Below are 26205 nucleotides of genomic sequence, written 5' to 3' on the forward strand. Positions count from 1 at the left end.
CCTAAGCCAGGAAAAGAAAACAGCACCAAGACGTTTACTGAGAAAAAACCCAGATCCTGATCTGCACGCTTCTTTGAAAATAGCACATTTAGGTGCACAGCAGTGTAGCTGTGCCCAGTTTAAAGGCCTCAGTCCTCTAAACACGTGTAAGGGATGGGCTAAGGAATCATTCATGGTAATGAAGTGCCGAGGCAGTAGGTACCCACCCATCTTCTATGTGCACAACCCATTCTTGCCTACTGCTTGGTTTAAGGGTTTCCAAGGTTTTGTTAGCATACCTGGAAGTGTTTCATGCCCAGCTGTAGGATCAAGAGCTTCAAATAAGTGCAAGCAGGACCAAAATTGAAATCCTAAATATTTTTTAGGCAACAAATAAAAGCGATGTTATCTTCTGAAAGGAAAAACCACCAGCAAAACCCACTGAGGTTGCACTGAGCATCCTCAGCACTGCTCAAAACATGCCCCTTTCCAATTTCAGCGCAGAGAGTTGAATCTAAGAATCTGATTTAGAGACACTACTTTGAAAAATACTGATTGGCATCACAACCACCTCAAATTAACTCAAATACCCTGGGCAGGGCCATCTGCAATGCTCTCTTGCAGAAGACACAGTGATCTGCTCTGCCCGTGCTTTCATCTGAGATCTGAAATGGTGGCAAATTGCACCTCACACAGCTCTGCCTCCCCAGCCTTTCCTAGGGCCAACACTTCCCAGTATTCACTGGCCTCTCCTGGAGTACGTGAAGTGCAGATGCAGACTGCCGTTTTGAACTTGTCTTTTGAAAAGGAAAAAAGACAAAATTTCCAGGGCTCCAATTTCTTCCAGCCTTAGCAAAAGCTATCCTCGAGCCCAAGCCCATGAAGCCGTATCTCACGTACATACCTAGTTTAAAATTCATTCAGCAGAGCACCGACAATCAAACAAGCCTGTCAGCAGACAAAGAGTGAACATACAGTAAAAAAAAAAAAATAATAATTAAATATGCAGTAATTTTAGAGAATGTTTCTGAACTAAAACCCTCACTCCCCGGCTATGCTGAGCCAACAAGTTTCTTCCATGATTTAGTTGCAAAAGTCTCATGAATATTTGAAGAGGGACTACCAGAAGCTGTTAGGGTGAGTTTGAATAAGTAACTTCAGGCTTTGAAAATAAATAAATAAATAAAATAAAAAAACATGGGAAAATAGAGAAATTTAAAACAAAGTGCTTTTTCAGACACTGAGCTCAGCCAATGCCAGAGCTCCTTTACATCAGCAACAACTGAGAGGGCCAGGGGAGGCAATCCAGCTACCACAGATCTCCTCCTTGCTGTAGTCCATGACACGATGGCACAGAAACATTTCCATTACAGAGCTACAGCCAGTTACACAGGTATGTTCACTACAAATAAAAAGATTTTCTATTAATAACTCTAGGGTTGAGTGGCACTGATTCGTCACAGCAGTGAGGGATTGGTCATTAAGTTACAATACAAGCTCAGCATTAATTACTATGGTAAAATATTTCTATCCTCAGGGTGATATCTAAGAATAAGTAGTTTTTATTTTTACACAAATGTACATAGAGACATGTATAAATGATATTCCTTGAAGATTCATTTACCTATTATCAAAAATGGTGACAGCTTGGAGTTCTTGTCCCAGACGAAAAATAGGTGACACAAATTCTTTGTGTATTTATTACTGTATGTAAAAGATGTAACATACATGTACATATACATATCTGCATATGTAAACACAGAGGTTCTGCATGACTGTAAATACATTCCTATAACTCCTGCAGTTGTGGTACACGATTGCATTATCATGAAGTACAAAAACACAGCAATTCTCTCAAGCATCTTCATTCATGGGATAGCTCTTTTAAGCAACTTCATTTGTGGGATTTGTTTTCCTCACTGCATCCAGAGGTTTTGATGCCAAGCCTTGCTCCCTACTCTATAACCTTTTTCTCCCACCCCCTTCCGAAGGCTGAATTTAGAAATTGTGATAAATTCATATTGAAATATTGATACTTATAAAAAGCTGGGATAGATTTTCAGTTCTTTATTTGTTTGGTCAGTCAAGTATATTCAGCTTCGAAAGAGTTTTAAAAATCAGGAAAACAGAAAATAAAAAATACATGCCCAGAGTGGCATAACCATTACAGAAAATTACTAAAAATAGCTGAATCAGCAACAGAGTGTAACTGAAGGGAGAAACTCCATAAGGATCTGGAAGCTTGATCTCTCTGCAGTGCATTAATCCCATCTGGATCAGGTAACATCCCTGTTCCTGCACTGGAAAGCTGCCTAACTTACAAATACAGGCAGCACAGTCTTAGAAAGGAAAGGCTAAGGTGTTGCATGCTAGTTGTTGTAACATTCAGTCTCTTTATAGGAGTAACAGTCGGCTTTTAGGAGCCATGAACATCACACTATCCTTCTAGCAAAAATAAAGTTGCTTCTAAACATTATTTTTTGTAAACTTTCTTACTCTGAAATAAAAATCTCAACACTGTTTTATCACTCATTTCATGCATCTGTGCTATCATACCACTTTTACCCAGTGCTTCCTGATTTCACTAATTTTAAACCTAGGAGGGCCAGATGAGTCCATTCTCCTGGGTTATAAAACACCACAGTTCATCCATTTAACCTGCCATGGAGCCCAACTACTCCAGTTTAGGTGTCTGCCTTGCTAACACAGAACATCAGTCTTGATTTGAAGGTATCCAAGGCCACATTTTGTGCTTGTGACTCATCATCCCCACTGCTGATGCTTTCTATCCACTCATCTTCCTAATTTCAGTACGTTCAGCTTTATCTGCCAGATATTGCAGATGAAAGCTTTCTCCACTACATCAGAAGTACTTCAGTATCAACTACTTTCTTCCTGCTACTTATATACCATAGTTATGTCCACTTTGGTGTCCACTCTGTGGTGCTCAGTTGCTCCATCCTTCATACTTTAAAAGCCGTGCAGCGCTCACATTTCACTACAGCCTACTGAGGAAGCACACACATAACCCAGCTGTGGAGGCTGTTATCTCCACTGCTCCGTCCAACAAAAAAAAAAAAAAAAACCTCTCACCACTCAGCACCTGACTCGGGAGCTGTTCAGCAGAGATTCTCTGGGCCCTTAATTCCTGCAGAAATCAAACATAACCATTACCATGTTAGCAGCATTTTCCTTCTCTGCTCCCGGTTCTGCTCTACACTACCATTTCCTAGTCTTACAAAATGTCACCGATCAGATCACTACTCTATAAGCTACAAGAAGTTACTCATTCAGGAACTAGCGTGCAGTTACAGCAGAGAAAAAAAAATAGAAGAGGCTGACAGGGCTGGCTGTATGCCTACAATGTCAGAACAGACCATCTAGCCACCTCACATCATTGCAAACAAGTCTACCAAGTGAGCATGAAACCATATAAAAAAGAAGCTGCAACAACCTTGTAAAATCCAAACTGATGGAAAATACCTGCTTGTACACTGTGCACACTAACAACTTCTGAGCTTCTGTTGCTACCCAGATGCCCATGTCCTTCTTGAAAAACAAGACCCTAAACCTAATTTACATAAGAATACAGGTCAAATGGCTTCATCTGTGTCTATCTACTTATTGCACATTCTTCTGATAGAACTTCTATCCATTGTCAGAGAAGCACAAAGGGGAGCTACCAAGGGAAAGAAGGCAGCTGGTGACAAGACAACAAGGGGGGTAACAAGATCTCCCAAAGCAAAGTACGACTGTATTTTTTCACCCTCATTTCCTAACAGAATTGGTGTGTCAAAGGAAATTTCAAGAAATCCTAGTAGCAGAGAATAAAAATTCCACTTATATGCAAATACATAAATAGTACTAAAAGGGGCAGGGGGATTATTTTGGTTTAGTATCGAGAGCACTTGTTTGTTAGCCATTCTTGGCGATGACTCATTCAGTCTAAGGCAGTGTGCTGCTACACTGCTGATGTACTCAGCACCTCTCAGATTTCTTTCATGGTTGCAGCAAAGTGTCGCTTCCCGTCTAAATACAACATGGACTCTGAAATCAGGTGAAGAAAAGAGAAAAAACACATTAACAACTTAGTATCATTATCGGGCAACGAACTACACAGAATGGTAAGATTAAGAAGCAATCCACATTGTCATCACAGCATAAAATAAACGTGCTTTGCCACGAAATCCTGTTAAAATATCCAAATGCCAATAATTCATCTATTAAAATGACAAACGTTTCAAGAGAAAGGAAGTGTTCTTTTCCACAGTTTCAATGGCAATGCATTAACTGGATACTTGCCTCCGTACGTTTTGGGCACAACACGTGGGACCTCGTTTTCTGATATGAATGTAAAATGGAAGATGTTGGTTGTGTGGTGCTCTCTAGTATCTGCATCATACACCTCGCTGTGCACTCGAACCTGGATGTAGTTTTTCTCCGTGTAACAGACCTACACAGTTAGGAAAGGAGTTACAGCTCATACTTCATCACTGGCACTGAAAAACTGTAACAGACGATTTTATGGCTTAACAAGAGAAGTCATAAAACATTCATAATGCACAGTTCGTTATCAGTGATTAACACTGGTAACAGGAAGGGTAAGTTATTTCTCTTTGAAGAGATGACAAAAACTCCTACCTGTCCAGAAAGCAATAATAAGGATCCAACCTCAACTGGCCTCTGAAACATGATATCATCAACAGATACAATAAAAGGTCTGGAACCCCTGAGAGAGAAAAAGAAATTTCATCTCAAGAACAACTAGTATATTTGGAGAAATTTAAACTATTTCCTTCCCAGCATTTCAATCATGGGTTATTAGAAAATAAATCTTTGTTTAAAGACAAAAAATAAGAGGAGGAAACCTCTTGTAGGTTACACTATTGCATCATCATTTTATCTTATGACTTACACTCCCTAGGCAAACTTCATGCCACCACAGCTTAGGCCTTGGTTTTCCAAGCACTGACATAGGCACCTTTCTAATAGGCTATGCATGCTCCATTAAACTCAGGCATAGATCTTTGTTGGGTGATGACAGGTCACACTTCCTAAGCACAAGCAGTTATTACAAGTTGATCAGAAATCATTCCTCTTGAGTACTTAATTAAAAGATGCAGTATTTATTTAGGAGAACGTTTATTTTATACATTTAGGAAAATAAAAATCATATCTTCAAAGTCAGTCTCAGTAGCTTAGCACAACAGAACAAAACAGAAAAAAGATGCAGTTTCTACCCCTATGTTTAGTGTTTAAAAACCAAGCTCCAAGAAGCATGACGCAAATCTCTTTGCAAATATGACAGGTGCTCTAAGTAAAATAGTGCTGTAAAATAATACTGCAGCATCCTCCTTTTAAACACGTTGGTCTTTTCTGATCATATTGTCATTAGGTTGGCTAGCATGGTTTCCTGACCTATCCATACATGGTCAATGTTCCAGGTTTTATACACATAAAAAGTCTGCAACTCACCCACAGCTGCAAGCAGTTGCCCATCCCAGTTCAAATGCCTTTCTCATTAGAAAACCCCCAAAGATCCTATTGAAGATGTTCCGCTCCTGTACGTAGAAACAGAAAAATCAGACTGCTGCATCACGTATGTTCTTCTCAAAGCACCGTGTTGAAGTCTGCGCTTCAGTTCACAGCATTTAACAGAACTCCGAGCACCTGAATGTATAAAGGCATGCAAAAGTCCAAATGGCTGAGGCACCTTTGCCTCAAGTAAGTAGGCACTTACTTGATAACATAAAACTCTAGACTGCATCATAAACTGGAAGCCCAAATTAAATAAATTGGGAATTAATTTCTTTACACAAAATAAGCAGTCATAGGAAAGAAAGTAATGAGAAGTCCTCTATTTTGCAGTGGCAATCCAAGTAGATACAGATTTTCTATTCCATTAACAGAAAAATGGCAAAAGAAACTAAGATCTAAACACATCGCAAGCACTGCAGAACCTAAACAAAATAATATATTAATTAGTCTTAAAAGACAATTCATAATTCAGTAGCCATTTCTGTACTTTATTCATATTTTTCAAAATACCTGAGGATGGCAAATCTGTAGGCCCTTTAGCTTTGCATCTTCCATCCAGACTGAATTGGGTGGTAATACACGACTCCGAAAACTTACTGTCCTATGAAGGAAACACAAAAACTTTACATGAGCAGATTTCAACAGGTCAGAAATGCAAAAGACAAATACAAACAACAGAAAAATTGAAACCAAACAAGCCACCATCCAGCAATGCTGTCACTGAAAGCTGCTCCAGCTGAGCCTGAAGCTGTATCTAAAGAGATACTTATGATTGCAATAACAAATTAAAAGCCTACGTGTCTCTTTTGGAAACTTCTGCTAATGTCCAAACTCATATGAACAAACAATCTCACCTTGAGAAAGGTATATTAGAGAAAAGATAAGCCACATCCACAAAACACACTTTCCCAGATAAGCCTTACACTATTTATTAAGTCAGAGTATAAATTAAAAGCAAGTAACGAGCTAACAGAATAATTCAACATCAAACATGCAGACAGTCTGAGGCTTTCAAACCCAGGCAGACTGTGTACAAAACACCTCTGTTATTTTTAACAGAAGGTATGCCTCACTTTGGTGAACAGCTTTGAAAATAACAACTGTGTAAGGTTAGTGAGTCAAAGAAATCATCCACAAACACAATAGCACGCTAATGTTATTAGACATTGTTCTACAACCATTGGCAAGTGGATGATTTCACAGAAATCTGAACTGTAAGAGAAGTGTGCCAACACTAGTCTCCCCCAACTAATGTTGCCCAGAATTATACCTAAAACACATGGCAAATTACCCGATCAAAATATGGCCGATTCCTGCCCTCAGGCTTTCTTCTACCTACCTGGCAGAAAACTCTTATATTGTATAAATCACACAGTGCAAAACCATTGCATTCCCTCATATGGTTAAACATCATTAACCTTTTTCTTCAGGATTATTCCTAACATCTTACTCAGAAGCTCTCTGTTCTAACACTTTCATCATCTTGGCACAGCTAACACTCCTCAATGATGAAAGCCTCTTAAGAGGCACAGATGACATGTCAAAGTTTGTACCTGTATTTCAAGCAAAATGACCCAGAGTTTAAATAGAAAAATGGGAAAACAAAACATGTGCCTTTATGCCAGTATGCCCCCTAAGAGCCCACTCAAAATGCACATGAATTTTCTTCCTCAAAACACCACTTCTCTTCCATCCCTCCCTCCCTTTCTTGCCTCGTGTCCAATGTATTAAGGAATATGTCGTGAACAATGTTTCTTTCTTCTGCAGTGGGAGCCATTTTCAGTAAGGAAGCGGTGCTGAAATCAATCCTCTTTAACTTGTTCACTAAGCAGAAAAGAAAAAAAAAGTATGTTAGAGTTCAAAGGAAAAAAAAATGATTTGGCTTTGATGATTTGAATCTGGAATCAACTGACTTCGTATTTTTTTCCTCTGTTAAGTTAAAAGCTAGAGCTTGACAATCCTAACTCAAACAGAGGTTTGGCTTTTAGAACTGACTGCATATAAGAAAAAAGATAAAGACCCAATGAAGCTGATACCCAGTCCCCTTACAGGAAACTTAGGTACTCCCCCTGAAGTACAGAAAAATGTATCAAGCAAGAATCACTAAATAGCAACCTTCTTCAGGTTTTGCCAATGGTACAAGAATACAAATTTATGAATTCACTGCCATAGGCCATAATGACTGAAATTTTAACTTAAAATATCTTTTGTTCAGTTTACTCAGTCTTTAATGTTTCTCTTTAATTCTCACCTTTGAAATTCCAGCTTGAAACAAAAGAAAACAGAGCTATGCTATTTCTTCTGCTCTCCCCTCCATGTTCAGTACTCAGTACTGACGTGGAGTGCCTGTTAGTTTAGCCAAAGGTTTCCAAGAATGTGAGAGCAGGCTTTCAAAACCTGAGCGATACTGACACATGAGACACGACAAAAATCTTCTTTTGAACAAATGAGGACCATTTCTAAGTAGAAGAACTTCTGAAGTCTACTTCCTTCCAGCTACTAACTTGAAACTAAAGCAGATTTATATGCTACTGGGAAATACAGAATTATTTAGGTTGGAAGAGGCCTGTACGATCACCCGGTCCAACCTTTAACCTAACACTGCCCAGTCCAGCATTAAACCACGTCACTAAGCACTACATCTGCATGTGACATACTTTCCCCTTGCTTGAAGATTTCTTCTTCCTCGGGGCTCTCGGGAATGAGTGGGTTAACAAACGCTGGCCTATGGACAGAGATTTGTAAATTACAAACTTTACAAGAATTTGCCCTGTAAATACACTGTGTTTCATTTTTGCTTACATACATACACAAGATCAAAAGACATCCTTCAGATTATACCATGCTTCAGATTATACCATAGAAATAAATACATTATTTCATAACTGACAGCTGCCAACAGAATATCACACTTGCTTAACTTCCTCTTCAGAACTGAAGCTATCCAACCACGGTCTAGTACAATTAAGGTAAAATAATTGACACATCTGTGCTGCATAAAGAGCTAAATCTCTACCCATAGATTACACAAAGATCATTAAAGCAGAAAGCTATTTAGAAACTCAGCAAATGAAGCGGTGATCTAGGATAGTCTAAAATAGATACACAAAACTTGAACAGCAGCATTCCTTCTGGAATAGAAAGAGCACAGTGCTGTAGCTAGCGAGCGTTCTCACAATCTACACGTTCCCATGACAGCCTTATCAACAGCCAAAAGCTGTTTACCACATACGCCACTTATCAAAGAAGATGACATGAGGCTGCCTTGAGTCCCAATTCATACATTTGCTTAACTGCACAAATAAATTCACTCTAACTAAATTGCATTAAGCTTAATTATTTCTTCTCACAAGGCAGGGAAAATGCTTATTTTCAAGTACCATTTTTCCCCGTGATTCCCACAGATTATTTTTAAACACTATTTTAAACACTTATACAAATACTCAAAACAAGATATATATGCAAATAAACACATACATATATGCACATACATACACACACACAAATATGTAAATCTGCTAAGCATATTAAGAACCTCTGTCCTCAGACTTTACTTGGGCTGGTAACAAGCAGCATACAAAGAGACCTTTCACTTGGAACAGCCTGCTCTTTTCCCTTGTTTGCCAGAACTCTGGATTTTCAAGGCACACAAGCTCCTGCACTATTGCATAGCTCATTCCCCCTCTCTCCAGCTCAGGACACATCTCCATTAGCTCTCCTGTCCAAGCCCCTGAGATGCAAGTTTTTTATGGTCTGCAAGCCATACAACCAGATTTTGGGGCATTATACCTATTCTAATATACCCTGTAGCTCTCTGAAAGGTTTCTACCTCACACACAATGCTTCCAGAACACACCAGGTTTGTGGTGACCTGGCTCAAAGAACAGACACTGAAGTTTCAGTGAAGTCTTATCTACATGGGCTTATGCAGACAGCATATCTCTTCAGCTGTCCTCAGTCTGTTTGTAAAGCAGAATAAAAACACTGCCTTGGATAGTTGCTTGGAGTATTATTGTTTGTTTTGCTACAGTAGCCAGTCTACTAGTGTATAATGCCATTTGTGCAATTTTTGGGGAAAAAAAAAAGAGGGGGAACCATAAAATTAAGTGTATATATACATATATCTCTTTTCGATATATAATGCTCTAATAGGATCTAAAAATAACACAAATCTGATACAGAAAACTATACTAGTAACTCCTTATAATAGTATCGGGATTAAATAATTATGTCAAGCAAAGCCCCTCCAATAAATACCCTTCTTCATTAAACATAGACAATTATTCAAACTATTTGAACAGAAAATCGTTTATTACTTCTGAAAGTTATACAGGGTGTAAGAAACACAAGAAGTAATTTTTTTCTAGTGCTGGAGTCATATAAACCAAAACTGAAACTGAGCAGCCTGTTTAACAACTAAGAATTACAGAAAGGGTGAAAAACATTTTTTTTTCTGTTTTTTTTTTTTTCTCTTTTTTGTGCTTTTTTTTTTTTGTTGTTGTTGTTGTTGTTTGTTTGTTTTGTGAGAATACTCACCACGGCCATGTTTTTTTGTTGTTTTACATATATTTTTATCTAATTTAGGTTGAAGTATTCTGACAACACCTACCATACCGAATTACAGAGTTAACGATACTATTACACTCAAAGGCCATTTAACCTACCTGAAAGAAGGGTGCAAAGAGGACGGATCCATGCTATTTTCAGTGGTGCCAATGCTAGGATAAAAGCCCATGAGCACGAACTGGCACACATGAGCTTCATGTGAACATCAGGGAGTGCTTTTGCTCTGTGCAGGTGACAAAGCACTGGCACAGAGTTTTCAAAACCCTCCTGGATGTGCTCCTGGGGAACCTGCTCTGGGTGCCCCTGCTTGAGCTAGGGGGTTGGACTAGATTACCTCCAGAGGTCCCTGCCAACCTAAGCTGTTCTGTGATTCTGAACCACTGAGACTCAATCTTTCTGGTTTTTTTTGGTTGTTTTGTTTGTGGGTTGTTTGTTTGTTTGTTTGTTTTTTTAGGGCAAGAAAGCAATCAATTTTAACAACTACTGTACAATGCACATGGGTCAGTAGTCCACTGATTTACTTCTTTGTTCATCAGGCCAGTCATTCAAACACAGGGAAAATCTGTTATGGAAAAGGGACAGATCCAAAGACTAACAGCAATGCCTGGTATCATTTGACTCCTGAATTCAAAGCTCTGATGCTTGCCTCAGGAAAGTAACATTTGCCAACAGAAAACATCAACTATACGATTCATTTATAACCCACACCATACAGCTTCACACATACACAGCTGCCACATTTGCCACTTTCACCACAACAGGAGCCTGGAGACTATTTCCCTATCCTACAAATTACCGTTTGTTTTCTGGGTCCCGGGCCACCATGACAAAGGTTGCATCTAACACAGGGCAGTAATCACCATCATGCAGCTGAGAGAGACAGGAAAAAATTTTATCTTTAAACTCTAAAATTATAAAAAGTGCAAGCTATTCAGTTGGTACCACCTACACAATCACATCGTTATCACAATGTTTACTTTCATTTCATCATCCCTTCTAAGATTTCCCACAGTAGGCTGAACAGAAGGAAAGAACACAACTTAGAACTCCGTTTTCAGGAATTCTGTAACAAAACCATTAAGCGGAGGAATGCTGATTAAGTACTATCTTCAGCTAGGGAAAAAAAATATAAAATAAAATTGTAAAATGCCCAGTTCCTCTTTATTCTGAGAAATGCCTAAACAATTTTATAAGTAATACCAAATTGGCACCACCGTCAGCAATGGGAGGCAGTTCAGACAACAAAGGTGTAACGTTATCTTCTACATCAGAGACTTAAGGACACAAACCGAATCCAAAAATATTTACCTGTTTATCTGACTCATAGCCACTCCTATCACGTAAGTAGACTACCCTCACTACTCTAAATAATTAAAATACTGAATGTTTCAGCTAACTAATCAACTGACTGTAAGTATTCAATAGAAATATTAGGGATTTTTAATTAAATTAATATTCATTTTGCTTCCTGTACAGTGTAGAGTAGTTACACCTATTTATTTTAAATTATTTAGCATTTAATAACTTATTACCTAAACTACTGGAAGTCACCTTGGTTTTTCTAGAAATGTAATTTAGGCTGTTAGTGTCATCATCCAGAATTCACTCTGAAACACCTTGTGACTACTGCAGGAGAGACAGAAGTGCCAGGAACTAACCTGCAGCATGTGCATCTTTACTTCCATTGAGGTCTTCCCAACCCAAGAAACATTGCCGGTGAATTTGATGTCGCAGTCAGGGTGTACGACCTTCTTGCGCAAATCTGCAAGAATAAACGTTAGAGGTTACTGGAGACAGATCACTCAGGTCTAATACTAGAAAGACTGGTTCCTCTAAGGTCTTTTTGTGTTGTGTAAGCAGCAAAGCACACAAACAACCCCGAAGAGATGGCTGTTGCACAGGACCACACTGCTAGGCTGCAGTTCCTGCCTTATCTGTTTTCACTAAAACCAGAAGAGGAAGAAACAGGCACATGGATGGCAGACCCACAGAGGTGGTCAGCAGGACATGGGACACAAGCAAGGTCCAACTTCACCAGAACACACACTGTTTAAAAATGAAGCTAAGAAACTCACATGCTAATACAAAACCAAACACAGAGGTGCAGGAGGCACCAAAGTTGTGTTTTTAAAGGAAGGGAAATCTGAAATGCTGAAAAGCATCCACTTAACCCTCTTCCCCTCCTCCCTTCTATAAAAGGCAGAATATTTAAGAGGTCAAAGGCAAAGCAACATGAAGGCAACTCAGCAGGGGAGGGAAGAAGGTATCCCCAGTAACAACGACAAGAATGCAGTAGCTGCTGAATGAGTAAGATAAACAGATGAAACTATTCCTGCTGATCAAATTGCCACTTACTAATTTTATCCACCAGGGCTGTAACTATCGATAAGGGAGACCTTGGCTGCGCTTCCTGCTTGGTGTGAGTGTAGCAAATAAGAACTGTGGAGAGACCGAAAACGGAGTCAGCATTTAGTTCTCTTGTATTTTAACAAGAATTTTAGCAGAGCAGATCAAAACCATCTTTGTGAAGCATGAGAGGTACCTGCAAAACACAGACCGAAATATCACAGCGTAGGAGTGCACGACTTCCACATTTTCATGTACTTAATTCAGGGGAATGCTATAAAGAAAACAGTGATTCGGCAGCTGTCTCAGCTACATGTATATTTACTTACTACAACGAGAAATTTAACTGAGTGCTTTAAATCAACCCGTCACTCCACTCCTTCCAATCCCACATAATCTGTTCCCTTATCCCTGTAGCCCACTCTCTCCGATCATTCATTCCCTTCCTACCTCCTACTTCGATTTCATGCAGGTTGTTCAAGGATACATACTATCTGCAGACTTGTTTTCAGATACTGATTCCTTTAAAGAGGTGCAGATTAGATAAACTGTGCCCTACAGGCATGAAAGCATAGTTAGAGGTAATTATCACACCATAATCATTACTAGCCAAATGATTACTTGATTAATAAGCTCTGCTCACGAGGGCATATGCAAGTAAACAGACTCCTCAGAGTAATAACAGACTCAGAGCAATAGTGAAGAGTAATGTTGCAAAGACTTCTTCTTCCTAGTACTCAAGTAATTTTCACTCAATAAAGGTTTCAAAAGCATCTCATTAGGTGCAGATACTTTCCAGAGAAGGAAAATCTCTGTCTTTCCAGGAAATTTAAGTAAAGGAAAGGCAATTAAATTAAATTAAGGAAATTTAATTTAAAATTAAAGTCATAATTTTAAAAATTGTGATGCCTATCAGTCATGGCATCAATACAATCAATAACAGTCCGAATGGGATTTTCCAGAACCCTAATGCCAAAGACAAAAACTTAGAAATTGATCAGCCGTTCACGTGGCACATTTGCCAAGATCACTGGATATGCTGGGGAGAGGGTGGAATGGTATTTGTTCCCATGAAAACCGCTTACCACCATTCTGAACACTGTGTAACTGGCACAGAATCTTGATTTCCCCAGAATAATATATCCCCAGTAGAGCTGACTGAAGACAAGTATGACTACAACAAGGCAAGGACATTCTGTGCTGTTACCAGGAAAAATCCAAGATCTTCACAGGTCTACAGAGAAAATAAGCATGGCACAGAACGAAAAACAGGCTCATCTCATTTATCAGCTGAAATGCGCCACTAGCTTCAAGTCTCCTTTTCTAATTTAGGACAGGTCCTGAAGCTACTATCTTCCATCTCCCAGCACAAAATACAAATCATCTAGCTCTTTTGCCTATCCTCACAGAAAGGTGACACGCATTCACTTGTTTCTCTGCCTGCCTCACTCTTGGCCATGCGGACCCACAGAAGGTCTTTCTGTCCTGCTGAAGGAACCATTACGTACATGCTTCCCCCTCAGACCTTTCCCTTAACAAGCACTCTTTTTTTTTTTTTTTCCTTGCAAAAAAGCTCCATCAGAATGCTACTGACCAGCTACAGAACTTTACTGAAGAAAGACGTCAACTGGTGACATTTTAAGACAGAACAGAATAGTTGGAAGGGACCTACAAAGATCGTGGAGTCCAACCGCCTGATCACTTCAGGGTTAACCAAAATCTTAAGCTTATTACTGAGGGCACTGTCCAGACGCCTCTGGGCACCAGCAGGCACAGACAGCAACCACCTCCCTAATAAGCCTGTTTCAGTGTGTGACGGCAAAGAAACGTTTCCCAATGCCCAGCCTGAACCTCCCCGGCACAGCTTTGTGCCGTTCCCACGCTTTGTTGCCCTTCTCTGGGCACTTTCAAGGCCCTCACATCCTTTTCATGTTGCTGACCAGAACTGCATGCAGCGTTCAAGGCGAGGCCGCACCAACGCTGAATGCAGCGAGACAATCACCACTTTTGTCTAGCTGGCTGTGCTGTGTATAATGCACCCCAAAAAGTGGTTTGCCCTCATGCTGAGCCTGCTGCCACCAGCACCCCCAGGTCCCTTTCTGCTGAGCTGCTCCCCAGCCACACAGCTCCCAGTCTGTGCCTGGGTCTGGCATTGCCCTGTCCCAGGGGCAGAACCTGGCATCCTCTCTGTTGAATTTCCTGCCCACTTCTAAGAGAAAAACATCAAGTCATACTAACAACCCAGCAATTATTTTAGCTGCAAAACAGGAATCAAAGATCTTGATATTTTAAAGACCATGAATAAATGACAAGGAAAAATAAAATAAGAAAGCTAACTCGTGAAGCAACTGAGTGTAATTATTCTTATAGCTGCTCCTTTACAAACTGGCAGAAGCTGAAGCTTAGCGTTTTGCTTCTGACTGTTCCTATTTACACTTCATCCTCCTTCAGCATCAGTATCTTTTTTAATTCCCCTCAGAGACAGCACATTGATGCAATCCTTGCTGAGGTCATACTGTATCGGTACTCAAACTCATTCTGCATTATTTGTGTATTCTTTTCAAGGGCACAGATACCTACCTCCTAAACTGTCAAGGTCTTCAAGTATCCTTCCAAACCTGTAAGATACATTTTTGACAATTAAATAACTGCTTCCAAAATACCTTAAAATTAACACTTTCCTGTATGTGTAATATATTTACTTTGTTACCTTACACTGTTGTATACATTCAGATACTTCTCTCTTATTTGAGGTTGACTTCCTAGAGGCAGGATAACTTCCAAATAGCTATCTTTCATTCTTCTAGGGGGGAGATCTTCCTGACGTTTTGCCAGTAAAGTGTGGAGAGCTTTTCTTTCTTGCATTGCTTGCACATGATCCCTAGTAAGAAAAGAAACACTTCATCTGGAGTATGAGAAGAGTATATTGGACAGCTGAAATTCTCTCTAGCTAAAAGATGTCACACTGAAAATTACCAAAACAAACAAAAAAAAAAATTAAAGATAGGAAGACAAAGTAAGTGCATCTTGAAAAGAAAGAGAAATGCACATAATCAGATAAAGGAAGACTACTGCCAAAAAGTTTTAAATAGCTTTGTGTACCAGTTGCAAGCACATACTTTTGTACTAAAGAGACAAATTTAATTTATACAATTCTGAATGCTACAAAAATAGTTCCCCTTGAAAACAACTTAGTTTTAACAGGAAAAAAAAACCACAGATCATGCCTAATTTAACCTATAAGGTTTTATGTTCATTCACACCTTCTGTAGCTACTGTATTACAACTCTTCCTTACAACTCTTCCTACAGTGTCAGTTTTACAGGACTGTCAACTTAATCTCTCAATGTCTCAAAATGTCAACTGAATCTCTCTCAAGGAGTAAAGCAGATGTACAGTACTGGTTAGCACTGACAACAAAGAGAGCTGATCTGGTAGGAATTGCTATCACCTACAGATGACTTCTTCCTTTACAGCAACAACTGTTACTCATGCAGCATACATAAAAGAGGCACATAAAAAGGGAAAGTTAATCTACATATTTCCCTTTCTACCCAGTCATCTTACAACTACACAGGAAAGGTGTGAAAATAAATAACACAAAAAAGGGAACAATTAATTCAGAGCTGCTTTTTCAGCACCGTGAGGCCAGAGAGGTTACAAATCTCACAAGGGAGACAGGGCCAATGTACTGTCACTTCTTTCCAATTCTTTCCAAGCTGGTTCCTTGCACATGTATCTGTGATACATAACAGCAACCTTGCCCAACACACTCTCTTGCCTGTTCCTCCAAAGCACCCTCCCTTTAGAAGCGCAGCCTAACTAATAAAGCAAGTATTTCATAACATCCCTAGAATCAATAACAAAGCACTAAATAAATGAAAGTTAAGCATGCAACAGTTCAGGCAAAAATCAAAAGAGTGTGCACAACTATTAATCAATTTTGTGGTGTTTTACGCCTTCTCATGCTCTAAGTAACCAAACATAATTTTAAACTTGTGGTGAATGTGCACCATTCATTCAGCTGTGCATGCTGTACCGTTGTGATTTGAGAGCCACTCTGTTCAATAAGGCCAAAAAAAAAAAACAAACAACAGAAAGAAGCTTTTCACCAAGAAGCTCACCAAAAACTTGTCTTCACTTTGGATGAATTCTGGGTATTAGTCATACTTTAAAATGACAACTTTTTTGGCTTTGGTTTTTATTTTTGGGAGAGGAGGGGTAGAAAAGTCACATTTAAACATTTCTACTCCCTCTTTGCTCTTTAATAATTCTGGGGGAAGTGTGAATCCATAATCAAAGACAGTAAAGGTTTAGCAGAAAATCTCTCTTTTAAATTTTACTGTTTATAAACATATGAAACACAGCTTACCTCACCTGGGCAACATGACAACTGCAGAGTTCAGAAAAAATGAAAAGAGAACAACCTATTCCAGTGTGTTTATGTTTGAAGTTGGGCCACTGCATAGAAATAGAATATCCTAGATGACTAAGGAAAGGTGCAATGTCCCAGATGATGCTCCTTTATGGGGGTGGTTTGGTTTTTGTATTTGCTTTTTTTTTTTTTAAGGTTTGCTTTCAAGGGCTTTCATTGAAAGGTTTAAGAGAAATCAGTCAGAGACTAAATAAAAAATTTGACTACAAACATATAGAAAACAAGTGATAAAAATGCAACTATGCTCTGTTTTCACCAGTCCTATCCTGGCTCCTCTGAGGGCAGCAGCAGAACTCCTCACTTTGCCTTCAGAATGTACTCTTCATTATATAGAAATATTGGGCTCAAGGCAATAACATTTTTCAATGGCCAAGTACTTCTACATCCTGCAATTATCAGTCATACAGTAACAATATTTCAAAGTATTAATTAATAGCTGCCCAAAACATTCTGGGAAATGGCATTATTTGTTTCTGAAATGGCTACAACTCTACCTAAACCCTAATGTAAGTCACCCCATGAATCTGTTATCAGATTGTACCCCAGACAAATTTTACAGGCTTTCTAATTCAGTGAATTAGTTAATTCTTACTGACTTCAATCAGGTCTAAATGCTCCATAACCTAGATCTAATATCTTTGTGAGACCTATAATAAGAATCACTGCACTATATCAGCAGTGAGCAAACTCATTGTTTTAGTCACACGGGTAGGAAAGCAGAAGGCATTTATAAGCAAGGTGTTTCTTTTTAAAACAAAACACCACTGACATTTACAAGAGAAATCATGAACCAAAGCTTCCTTTCAGCAAAATTAATAGCTCAAAGCGTTCTCCCAACACACGCCTCCCAGCAACCCAGCTGGATACGCATCAGGCCCTCACAGTCCTTCCCCAGCTCCCATTTCACAACCCCATCAAGCTCTTTTCTTGGGTCGGTCCCCTCTTGTCATTCCGTGGTCTAGCTTGATGAAAGCACTGGCTGTTGACCCTCCACATTTATCAACTCTGTGTCAGTCCAACATAAAAGTGGATTCTCCAAGTCTACACGACCCACATCCTCCAAACCTCCCCAGATATTAAATTAAGCCTGTCACTCTCAAGCACTCCTGACAAGGGGCTTCCTTCTTCATGGCAGTTTGCAAGGCACTGCATGCTTCAGCTGTTTCTGTTGCATTTTTTACTGCACAAGAAACGCACCTAGACTCGGTACAGTAGGGGGAAAAGAAATGGATGGAGGATCAGATTTGACCAGGGCCCTCTAAAGCCTCACTCCTCAGGTGGTATTTCCACGTGGCATGGTTCCTCCCTAGCCACTATGGGCTGCTGGAAAGGCTTTCTGAAGAGCCATCTTCTAGACTCCTTATAAAAATTGCAAGCCCCATGATGCTTAATTACCAGTCTTCCTAAACAAAGCTCAACTTCCCTGATTCAGGCATTTTCTTCAGCAGGCCTATAATGCCGCTGAGATAAACCTATTCAGAGGGCCATCAGACACTCCATCCAGGCAAGCCCCTTTTCCTTTCCTTATCAGTCCTCAAAATGTGTAACAGGAGCTCAGCAAATATGGTCATAAGATAATCACCCGTCAAGAAAATAAACGTGGGGTCAACCAATCAGCAACACAAGTTCCCCTGATGGCTACACTGACGTATTCAGAAGCGTTAGCAGCTGCAGGATTACAGGCAACTCTGGCTCATCCATGATAACAGAGGGGGAGGCAGGTAAACTGGGCAAGCCAAAATTTAGATGATTTAAAGCAGATGTAAATTGGTCTACAATTAAGTTCTGGCACAGAAAAGAAATGCCTCAGCTACACCTGACCAGGATAAGTCCGCCAGCAGATAAATCAAGAGGTAACTGCAACATAACATTTCCAGTATGGCCCTAAAGCTCCCAAGCTTCCATGAGATTCCAGGGTCGCAAGAGAATCTTGTAAGCATCAGGACCTTGCATTTTGTTCCCTTGGTGCTGAGGATCTGCCAGAAAAATCTCAGCAGTTTGTGATCCACAAAGTAACAATCCAAGAGCGTCTGCATTACTTTTCAGTTTGAATTCACATTTCTACTGCAACTCTGAGCTCTCTCCACGTTTGACAAGTGAAGTAAAATACATTTAATGTACACTGTACCTCCAGTTGGTAGATGCTCCCACTATCTCCCTCAATCTGCTTCGCACTGAAACAAACAAACAAAAAAATCAAAGCAAACAAAGCTTAGTTGGGCACGGGAAGAACGCGAGGCTGGCTGCCTGGTGCGAAAAGGCACAGTCCTCATCCCAGAACAAACAAAAATTAAGCAAATTCATGCAAATAGAAGCCTGAAAAACAAAAGTTTGGCCGAATTCACTGATGCTGTTAGTAGGCATATCACAACAATGGACTGAGTAACATGATTGTGTAGCTTATTTTGTACAGCCAATAGGGAATGCATTTAGAGAGGTTGTTAATTAGCACCGCAGGCGTTTGATTGCATTAACAACTGAAAGAGACGGCAGATCAAGACCGGATTGAGGAATTCTGATGTGAAAATATTTCAGCCTAAACACAAACAAACAGCGGAGATAACGCAGATCAGAAAGCTGTAAAAGGAACATTAAAAGGACAGTGCAGCTGGGAGACAGGGAGTGAAAAAAAAAGTATTTTTTTAATTAGACCTACACATGAAGGGCAGGTAACACCAGCAGACAGGCTGCTGCCAGGAGGGTTTTATAGCCTAAACTTCTAGAAGCCTCAAAGAACACAACATCAAGACACTGAAGTGAGACCTGTAAAATTGCTTTCCCATACTGGTTGTGCTACCAGAGTTAATACCAGCTCTGTACAGGCAGCTATTCTACTCTTTCCTGCTGGGGCTTTTAAATGTGCTAGGATCTCACCAGACCTACCAAAATAGCCTGTCTCTGTTAGGCAGGTGAATACGTGCTACCCGGAAACACTTCAAAAAAACAAGCAGCAACGATTCCCAAATTCATAACTGAATAGAGCTGAAAATTGGACAGCAGGAATCCCTTGCTTATTCCCAAAGATTTTTAATACGAGAGGGCTGAAATAACAGGATAACATAGTGACACATCAGGGAAGGGCTACAGAAATAAAGTGTCACACAAACAGAAAGAGGGCTGCTGGTGACTCATGAGCTGATTCTTTTTACTTAAGTTTTGGGACACCATCACACACTAAATGCCAGGTCAGAGTACTCACAGCACTCAGCTAGCTGTTCTGTGACCCCTGGAGCTAACAAAGCCTGATCCCTATGGACTGAAACCACATACCCCTCCCGCTAGCCCCCCATTTGCTCATCCCCTACTGCAACACCTTCAGCTCCCCTCCCAAACCTCTAAACCACCCTCTGCTTTGCCAGGCCTCCAGCCAAGCACTGCTAGGAGCTGTGGTTAGCCCAGGGCTCTGCCAAGCTAACAGCTGGCCACTACAAAGACCCCAGGAACTTGGCAGCTGCCATCAAACACAGGCTGACCCGCACACAGCACTAACTCGGGCACCCTATCGAACCTCTGACTCAGAAGCTGGTTTTCACAAACCTTGTGGGAACACAGTTTGGGATTTGTGCTTATCTGTCTCAGCTGGCAGCAAGCAACACAGGAGTCTGGAAGAAGAAAGGGACAAGAGGACAGACAAAGACAAAAATAGACTACTTAGGCCTGGGTTCTTTCGGAAATTAAGCTGAAAATACGTTTTGAAGTAAGACAAGTTCCATTACTAATTCCAATAACAAAAAATATTCAATGAAAAAGAACTGATTGAAAATTTTAGAGCTGATTTTTTGGAAGGGCCAGAAGGATCTGATTCTCTTTTTTTTTTTTTCTTAAGAAGCAACAGGCTTGTTTACATAATAGGAATTACTACTTTCCTGTTACTCACACTCCACCTGTGAAGATGCCATAGCATGCATTGATTAACACAGTGTTAGCAGAAACACTGTCATAGCTTCTAGAACACAAAACCTCAATTTTCCAACAGCGTGCAGCACTTTCTCTGTCTTGGCTTAAACTAGGTTCATCTTCCTTTTCAGCTTTAGAGACGTAAAAAGCTCTGAAAAACCTCGAGTCCAAACCTGCAAACATGTATACAACATTAGTCCCATTTAATATTTCTGATTTTAGGTATACAAGCAAACATTTGCCAGGCTGAGACCACATAACTTTCATTTGAACAATAAAAGGACAAAGCGTAAAAGTGTTTCTAAGATTTTGCCAATCTAAATCTAGTCCATTTACAGGCTCAAAGCCTGTAAGTCTTCTCTTCTTTCTTCCCCCTAGGAAAATTATACTGCTTTTCTAGATTTTAATGATTTTATAACATAAACTTCGGTAATTAAGCATACAAATTCATGCATTCTCTCTTCTCATTGGCAAATGTCTTAGACACACAGAACAATTCCAACAAATGGGTTTTATCCATCATTAACACACCGCGTATTTCACACTAACTCCTCAGCTGTGGTCAGTGGATCACTAAAGCCAGAGCAGCAGGGCCTGAGTTTATTTGAGCTGCACAGCACAGTAACAAAGGACACGAGGGCAGCTGAACGAGCTTGCTGCATCCATCTCTACAATCCACAGTCCCTGGTGCTGGTGCTTCCCCGGGTTCAGGCAGACCACGCGGGTGTTTTACCACCAGTCTGGCGTAGAGCTTTGTCTGGCCTTCTGTGAAAGATGCAGAAATCCCCTGTGTCTGAACCACAGCCTTTTTTTTTATTCCAATGTCTAAAATGAAGCTATGTACTGCAGGAGATGCAACATAGGAGATTTTGTATCCCACAAGGCTGTTAAAAAATGCATTATCCAGCATGCCATCAGAAATACACTGTGCTGTCCAAGACCTAGTAGGACATTTCCAGAAAGATGACCAGAGACATTCACTCGTCATGACTCACAACATTAAAGAAGGCAAAGGGGCTGTAAGCAAGTCGGCAGAGAAGAAGTTTTCATTTTTCATGAGCAATAAAGTAAGGCAAAACAGTAGCTCAGTAAGTTTAGCATTGTAGCAAATATCAAAATATGTTCAGATTACCACAACACACCATTATTCACATGAATGGGTAAGTGTCCTGTGGAGCGGAAAACACAGGTTAGATTAACAATTACAAGAAATGATGCAAATGACATCCATTAAGGGGTTACCTGATTATTTCACCTGCTTAAATTCCATTTAAGTACATGTCCCTTAACTTTAACCAACTCTAAGCAAGCTGCACTTGCTCACTGCCAAGGTTTAGGGTCCGTATCTTTGTGATTTCAGTTAAGCCAGTCATCTCCCTCAAACACAGCTTTCCAGTTCCTCTGTCTGCTGGCACTGCATAGAACCTGCTTGCAGTCTAAGTCCAAACATTTTTTTCAAGCTTGGTGCTACCATTTACTGCTGACTAACAGTTTTGCAAAGCCTATCTGCAGCATTTTCCAGGAAAGGAGTTAACTCGGAGGAAGCTGCTGAAGATCCACTTGGTGTGCCTCTAGGAGTACCATGGAAGAACTGAGGGTGTTCACAACTGGGACCCACCGTTGGGAGGAAGCACGTGAAAAGCTAGTAAGAGTATCTGGTGTTTTGTGAAAGCACGTACACCAAATTAAAGGGAATTAGTTTATATATCAACACGAGTTTGCAAAATGTTACTTAAATGCTGCAGTTTTAGAACAGAATCTCGAATATTTGCAGCTATTATAGTCCAAGAAATATTAGCATCCCTTAGAACAAAAACAGAGGCAAGGCCAGGATGTTTCCACTCCTTTTACTGGCCTTCTAGATAGCATCATCACAAAACATCCAAATAAAAGAGCAAGGTAATATTTGCAATTATGCAACGTCCTGTATCCTTGCTTCTCTCCTTTGAACTCCCAAATTACTATCTTTAACCTATAGTTTTTGTGTTTGTTTTTTTCCCAATAGTCTAGATAAATGTCTATCTAACAACCAATAACTTTCTTCTCTTTTACTGGATAACCTTGAGGTTCTATTTCAGAAACAAAGAGGAAAAGAAAGCATTAGAAACAAGCAGAACTCCATGAAGGAATTCTTGGTATCTTGTTTCAGCTCTTTTTCTGCTCTCCTTTTCTCAGTACATGGGATAAGAATGCAAGAAAACATTCTTAAAGCTTCTGAAACAGGAACACTGGTTTATTATTATTAGAGCATTAAAACAATCTTTCCACACAAAACTCTATTGAGAGAGTGCATTTTCATGAAATTAATCTGATTAAAAAGTTTCTTTCACTGTGTGAAATTAGCAGTAGTGACACCCTAACAGTTCTGTATGACTCATTTCCACTCAGTTCCTCCATTTCTCAGCCATTCTAGCCAAGCTCCTCAGCACCTCTCTGTATCGCACTGACTTTCTATCTAGAGCCTCCTCAAGGAGCAGCTGTCCCTCTAAAAAAGAATCGCATCCTCTTCCAAGTCTAAAGAAGCAGAGTAGCCACTAAGCCTGTAAATTCAGTGTCCTATATGTATTTGTAGCCAACGATCTCCAAACATGTACACTCTGATACTTCCTGAACATTTATACCATGAGCTATGGTATAAATGGTACAAACATACACGTGGTATTAACAGTCAAGGACATGCCCAGATGCGATGTGTGCAAACCACAACAACTAATTAAGGGCCACCACCTGAAAGAATAACCTCTTCAGAAACATTTCCAAATCTCCTTCCAAAGCACAGCCAACTACTTTACCTTCAGCCATGTCTGGAAGCAATGGCAAGCCACTGGTCCCAGACGTGAGCGTCCGGGCCAGGAAAGAAGGAAGCTTCCACATGGTGCACAACCTATAGACAGAGTGGGAGAATTTGGTGTCATTAGTTTTAACGCCATGAAAATAAGTTATTTTCATAAAGATTATGATCTCTTCATAAAGATTTCATTAAAAGTTATTTCTGAATGTCACTGATTACTCCAGAAACCCCGCTCCTTATTATCAGCCTGATTTTTTGAATCAGGCACAGTCCATACAGCACTTCAAGCCGGACGAAGCTCAAACCAGCACCTGCCATTACCTGCACACAGGAAGGAAGAGTGATTCACTGCAGGCACCCGTTCTTTTCACTGACTACTCAGAGGCCCTGTGACAACCAGCTCAGACTGAATGCCAGCTTTAACACCACGGACATCCTGACACGGTGGCTCTGCACATCTAAAAAGCCACCCATGACTCCAAAACAGTCACTGCTGCGCCTGGCTGGCACCCCCTCGGATGGGGATGGCAAGGTGCCAGCACAGTGCCATTCAGCCAGCCCTGGCATCCCCCCCAACGCTCAGCATGGGTGCAGCTCCGAATAAGCCTAACGTGCAGAGTCACAGCGCCATGAGGGCTGGAAGACGCCTTCAGGATCACCCGGTCCAACCACCTCCACACTGCCAGTGTCACCCACTGAGCCCTGTCCCCAAGCACCACGCCCAGCCTTTCCTCGAGCACCCCCAGGGACGGTGACCCCACCACCTCCCTGGGCAACCCGTCCCAGTGCCTGACTGCCCTTCCTGAGCAGAAATGGCTCCTCATTGCCAGCCTCAACCTCCCCTGCTGCCACCCCTTGGGCCCCGAGCTGAGCCCGGCAGCAGCGCAGAGCACAGCGTTAAGCTCCCCCCCGACCCAGCCCAGCCCAGCCCAGCCCAGCCAGCAGGGACAGCCCCGAGCCCGCAGCCCCCACGCACCCGCCCTGCCCGCAGGAGCCGGCACAGGCGGCAAAAATCCGCCCCGAGCCCCCGGGGCAGCCCCGGGCCTCACCGTGCGGCCGCTCCTCCGCCACCCGCCGCTGAGGCACCGCCCGCCCGGCCCCGCCCGGCAGGCGCCGGGCTCGGGGAGGCTCCGGAGCCGCTGCAAGGCCCCGGGCCCGGCCCCGGCACCGCCCCGCGGCGCTGCCTCTGCGCCCGACAGAAAAACGGGCTGAATCGGCGCCTGCCGCGGCTGCTTACAGCGTGTCCTTCCCTGATTTTGTACCCCCCCCATCGCTATTTTTTTACCCCCAGGCCTAATGTTATGCCCCCTCTCGCATGTGGGAGATCTGTGGGTGCAGCGGGAGGTGGCTGAATCCCAAATTCATCACCTCACACTATTACAATAACCATCCCAATGTGCCGGCTTATAGGAATAAACTCCTAATGATCCAAAATACGACCTCATAGCAGCAGCCCAAAGCGGTCATCCTTTCATCTCCAGTACATGGACATCCGTGTCATTTTCATCACAGAATCACAGAATCACCTAGGTCAGAAGAGACCTCCCAGATCACCCAGTCCAACCTCTGACCTAACGCTAACAGCACTCCACTAAACCATATCCCTAAGCTCTACATCTAAACGTCTTTTAAAGACCTCCAGGGATGGTGACTCCACCACTTCCCTGGGCAGCCTGTTCCAATGCCTCACAACCCTTTCGGTAAAGAAGTTCTTCCTAACATCCAACCTAAAACACCCCTGGCACAACTTTAGCCCATTCCCTCTCGTCCTGTTAGTACATATTTGTTACAAGTTTGCATTTCTCCCAAATTCAGAGCAGTGCTACTGCAATATTTGTTTACTTTCCTGACAGGAAATAGTATTCTTTTCCTACGTATGGCCTAGTGTAGATAAACCCTTACTGTAAGTTGCTTGAAAAATAAGAAACTCTGAACTGGAAGCAATTGTGAACTCATTAATTCAAGTTCTGAGTATTAGGGGAAAAAATCGCTGAAAATGCAAAGTGAATCCCGAATGCTGTCCAGAGACTAGTCAGGAAAAGTAACAGGTCAACAGCGAATACTAACTGAACATGCATTCTCTGTATTTTGCTCCAGAGATTTGACAAAGAGATACAACTTGGATTGAAATGCTTGAGAACAATTAATACTGTAATCAAAAAACGATTCGCTCACTGCATTTTAGTGTGGAATAAGCAGATCTTATCCTTCCCTCTTTTATTTGTTATAAACAGTGAACCTTAGAGGCATGAGAGAGGCATTCATATAGGAATTTGAGGAATCTTTCCAGCGAAGGAGGAAATCAAAAATTAAAATACCAGAAGAAGAGTTTGATTAGTGGAACACTGAAGAAAGCAAACTGGTGCCCACTACGAGCCTTTCCCTCTGGTCTCGAAGATAAGAGGAAATTCAGATATTTAGATGCAAGTAAAAAATATGCTATCTGTATGAGTGTCCAGCAGAGGTTCCCCAACTCTGCTAAATTGTCAAGTCGCGTCACCATGACAGGGTCCTGCGGAACCAGCAGGGCTGTTTCCTGTAGCCTGAGACTAAACAGGACTTCCATCTGCTGAGGATGTGGGGGAAACATGCCTCAGTACCATACATAGCATTCTGAATGCTTTTATTAATACCAGTTCCTACTGCATGCTTG

At 41.1% G+C, this 26205-nt stretch overlaps 1 protein-coding gene across 5 annotated transcripts; it reads right to left on the bottom strand.

Moving 5' to 3' along the window:
- Window positions 1-1652: 1652 nt before the first annotated feature.
- On the bottom strand, window positions 1653-24692 carry ACOT9 (acyl-CoA thioesterase 9). Of its 5 annotated transcripts, XM_084492544.1 has the most exons (16): window positions 24602-24692; window positions 23554-23645; window positions 21904-21930; window positions 18993-19038; window positions 15140-15310; window positions 15010-15047; window positions 12439-12522; window positions 11742-11845; window positions 10880-10953; window positions 8175-8242; window positions 7230-7341; window positions 6028-6118; window positions 5455-5540; window positions 4621-4708; window positions 4282-4432; window positions 1653-4026 (listed from the first exon to the last, which is right to left on the bottom strand). In XM_084492544.1, exons 2-16 carry the CDS (start codon window positions 23633-23635, stop codon window positions 3968-3970), a joined length of 1281 nt encoding a protein of 426 aa, XP_084348670.1. In that variant the 5' UTR covers window positions 23636-23645; window positions 24602-24692; the 3' UTR covers window positions 1653-3967. The 5 variants fall into 5 exon arrangements, with proteins under 5 accessions (XP_084348670.1, XP_084348671.1, XP_084348673.1 ...); XM_084492545.1 differs by lacking the exon at window positions 21904-21930; XM_084492547.1 differs by lacking the exons at window positions 21904-21930; window positions 24602-24692 and adding an exon at window positions 20825-20934.
- Window positions 24693-26205: the final 1513 nt, after the last annotated feature.

Source organism: Aythya ferina (genome assembly GCF_964211825.1).
Source record: "Aythya ferina genome assembly, chromosome: 1".
NCBI classification, from domain to species: Eukaryota; Metazoa; Chordata; class Aves; order Anseriformes; family Anatidae; genus Aythya; species Aythya ferina.

Excerpts from the sequence above, each read along its gene's own strand:
- ACOT9 (XM_084492544.1), bottom strand. The coding sequence starts at position 23,635 with ATGTGGAAGCTTCCTTCTTTCCTGGCCCGGACGCTCACGTCTGGGACC. Across the intron at positions 10,954-11,741 it reads TAAAGATGCACATGCTGCAG|CTGCATGATGGTGATTACTG; the intron begins GTTAGTTCCTGG and ends TGTCTCTCTCAG. Across the intron at positions 4,709-5,454 it reads GCAACTGCTTGCAGCTGTGG|GGGTTCCAGACCTTTTATTG; the intron begins GTGAGTTGCAGA and ends TTTCTCTCTCAG.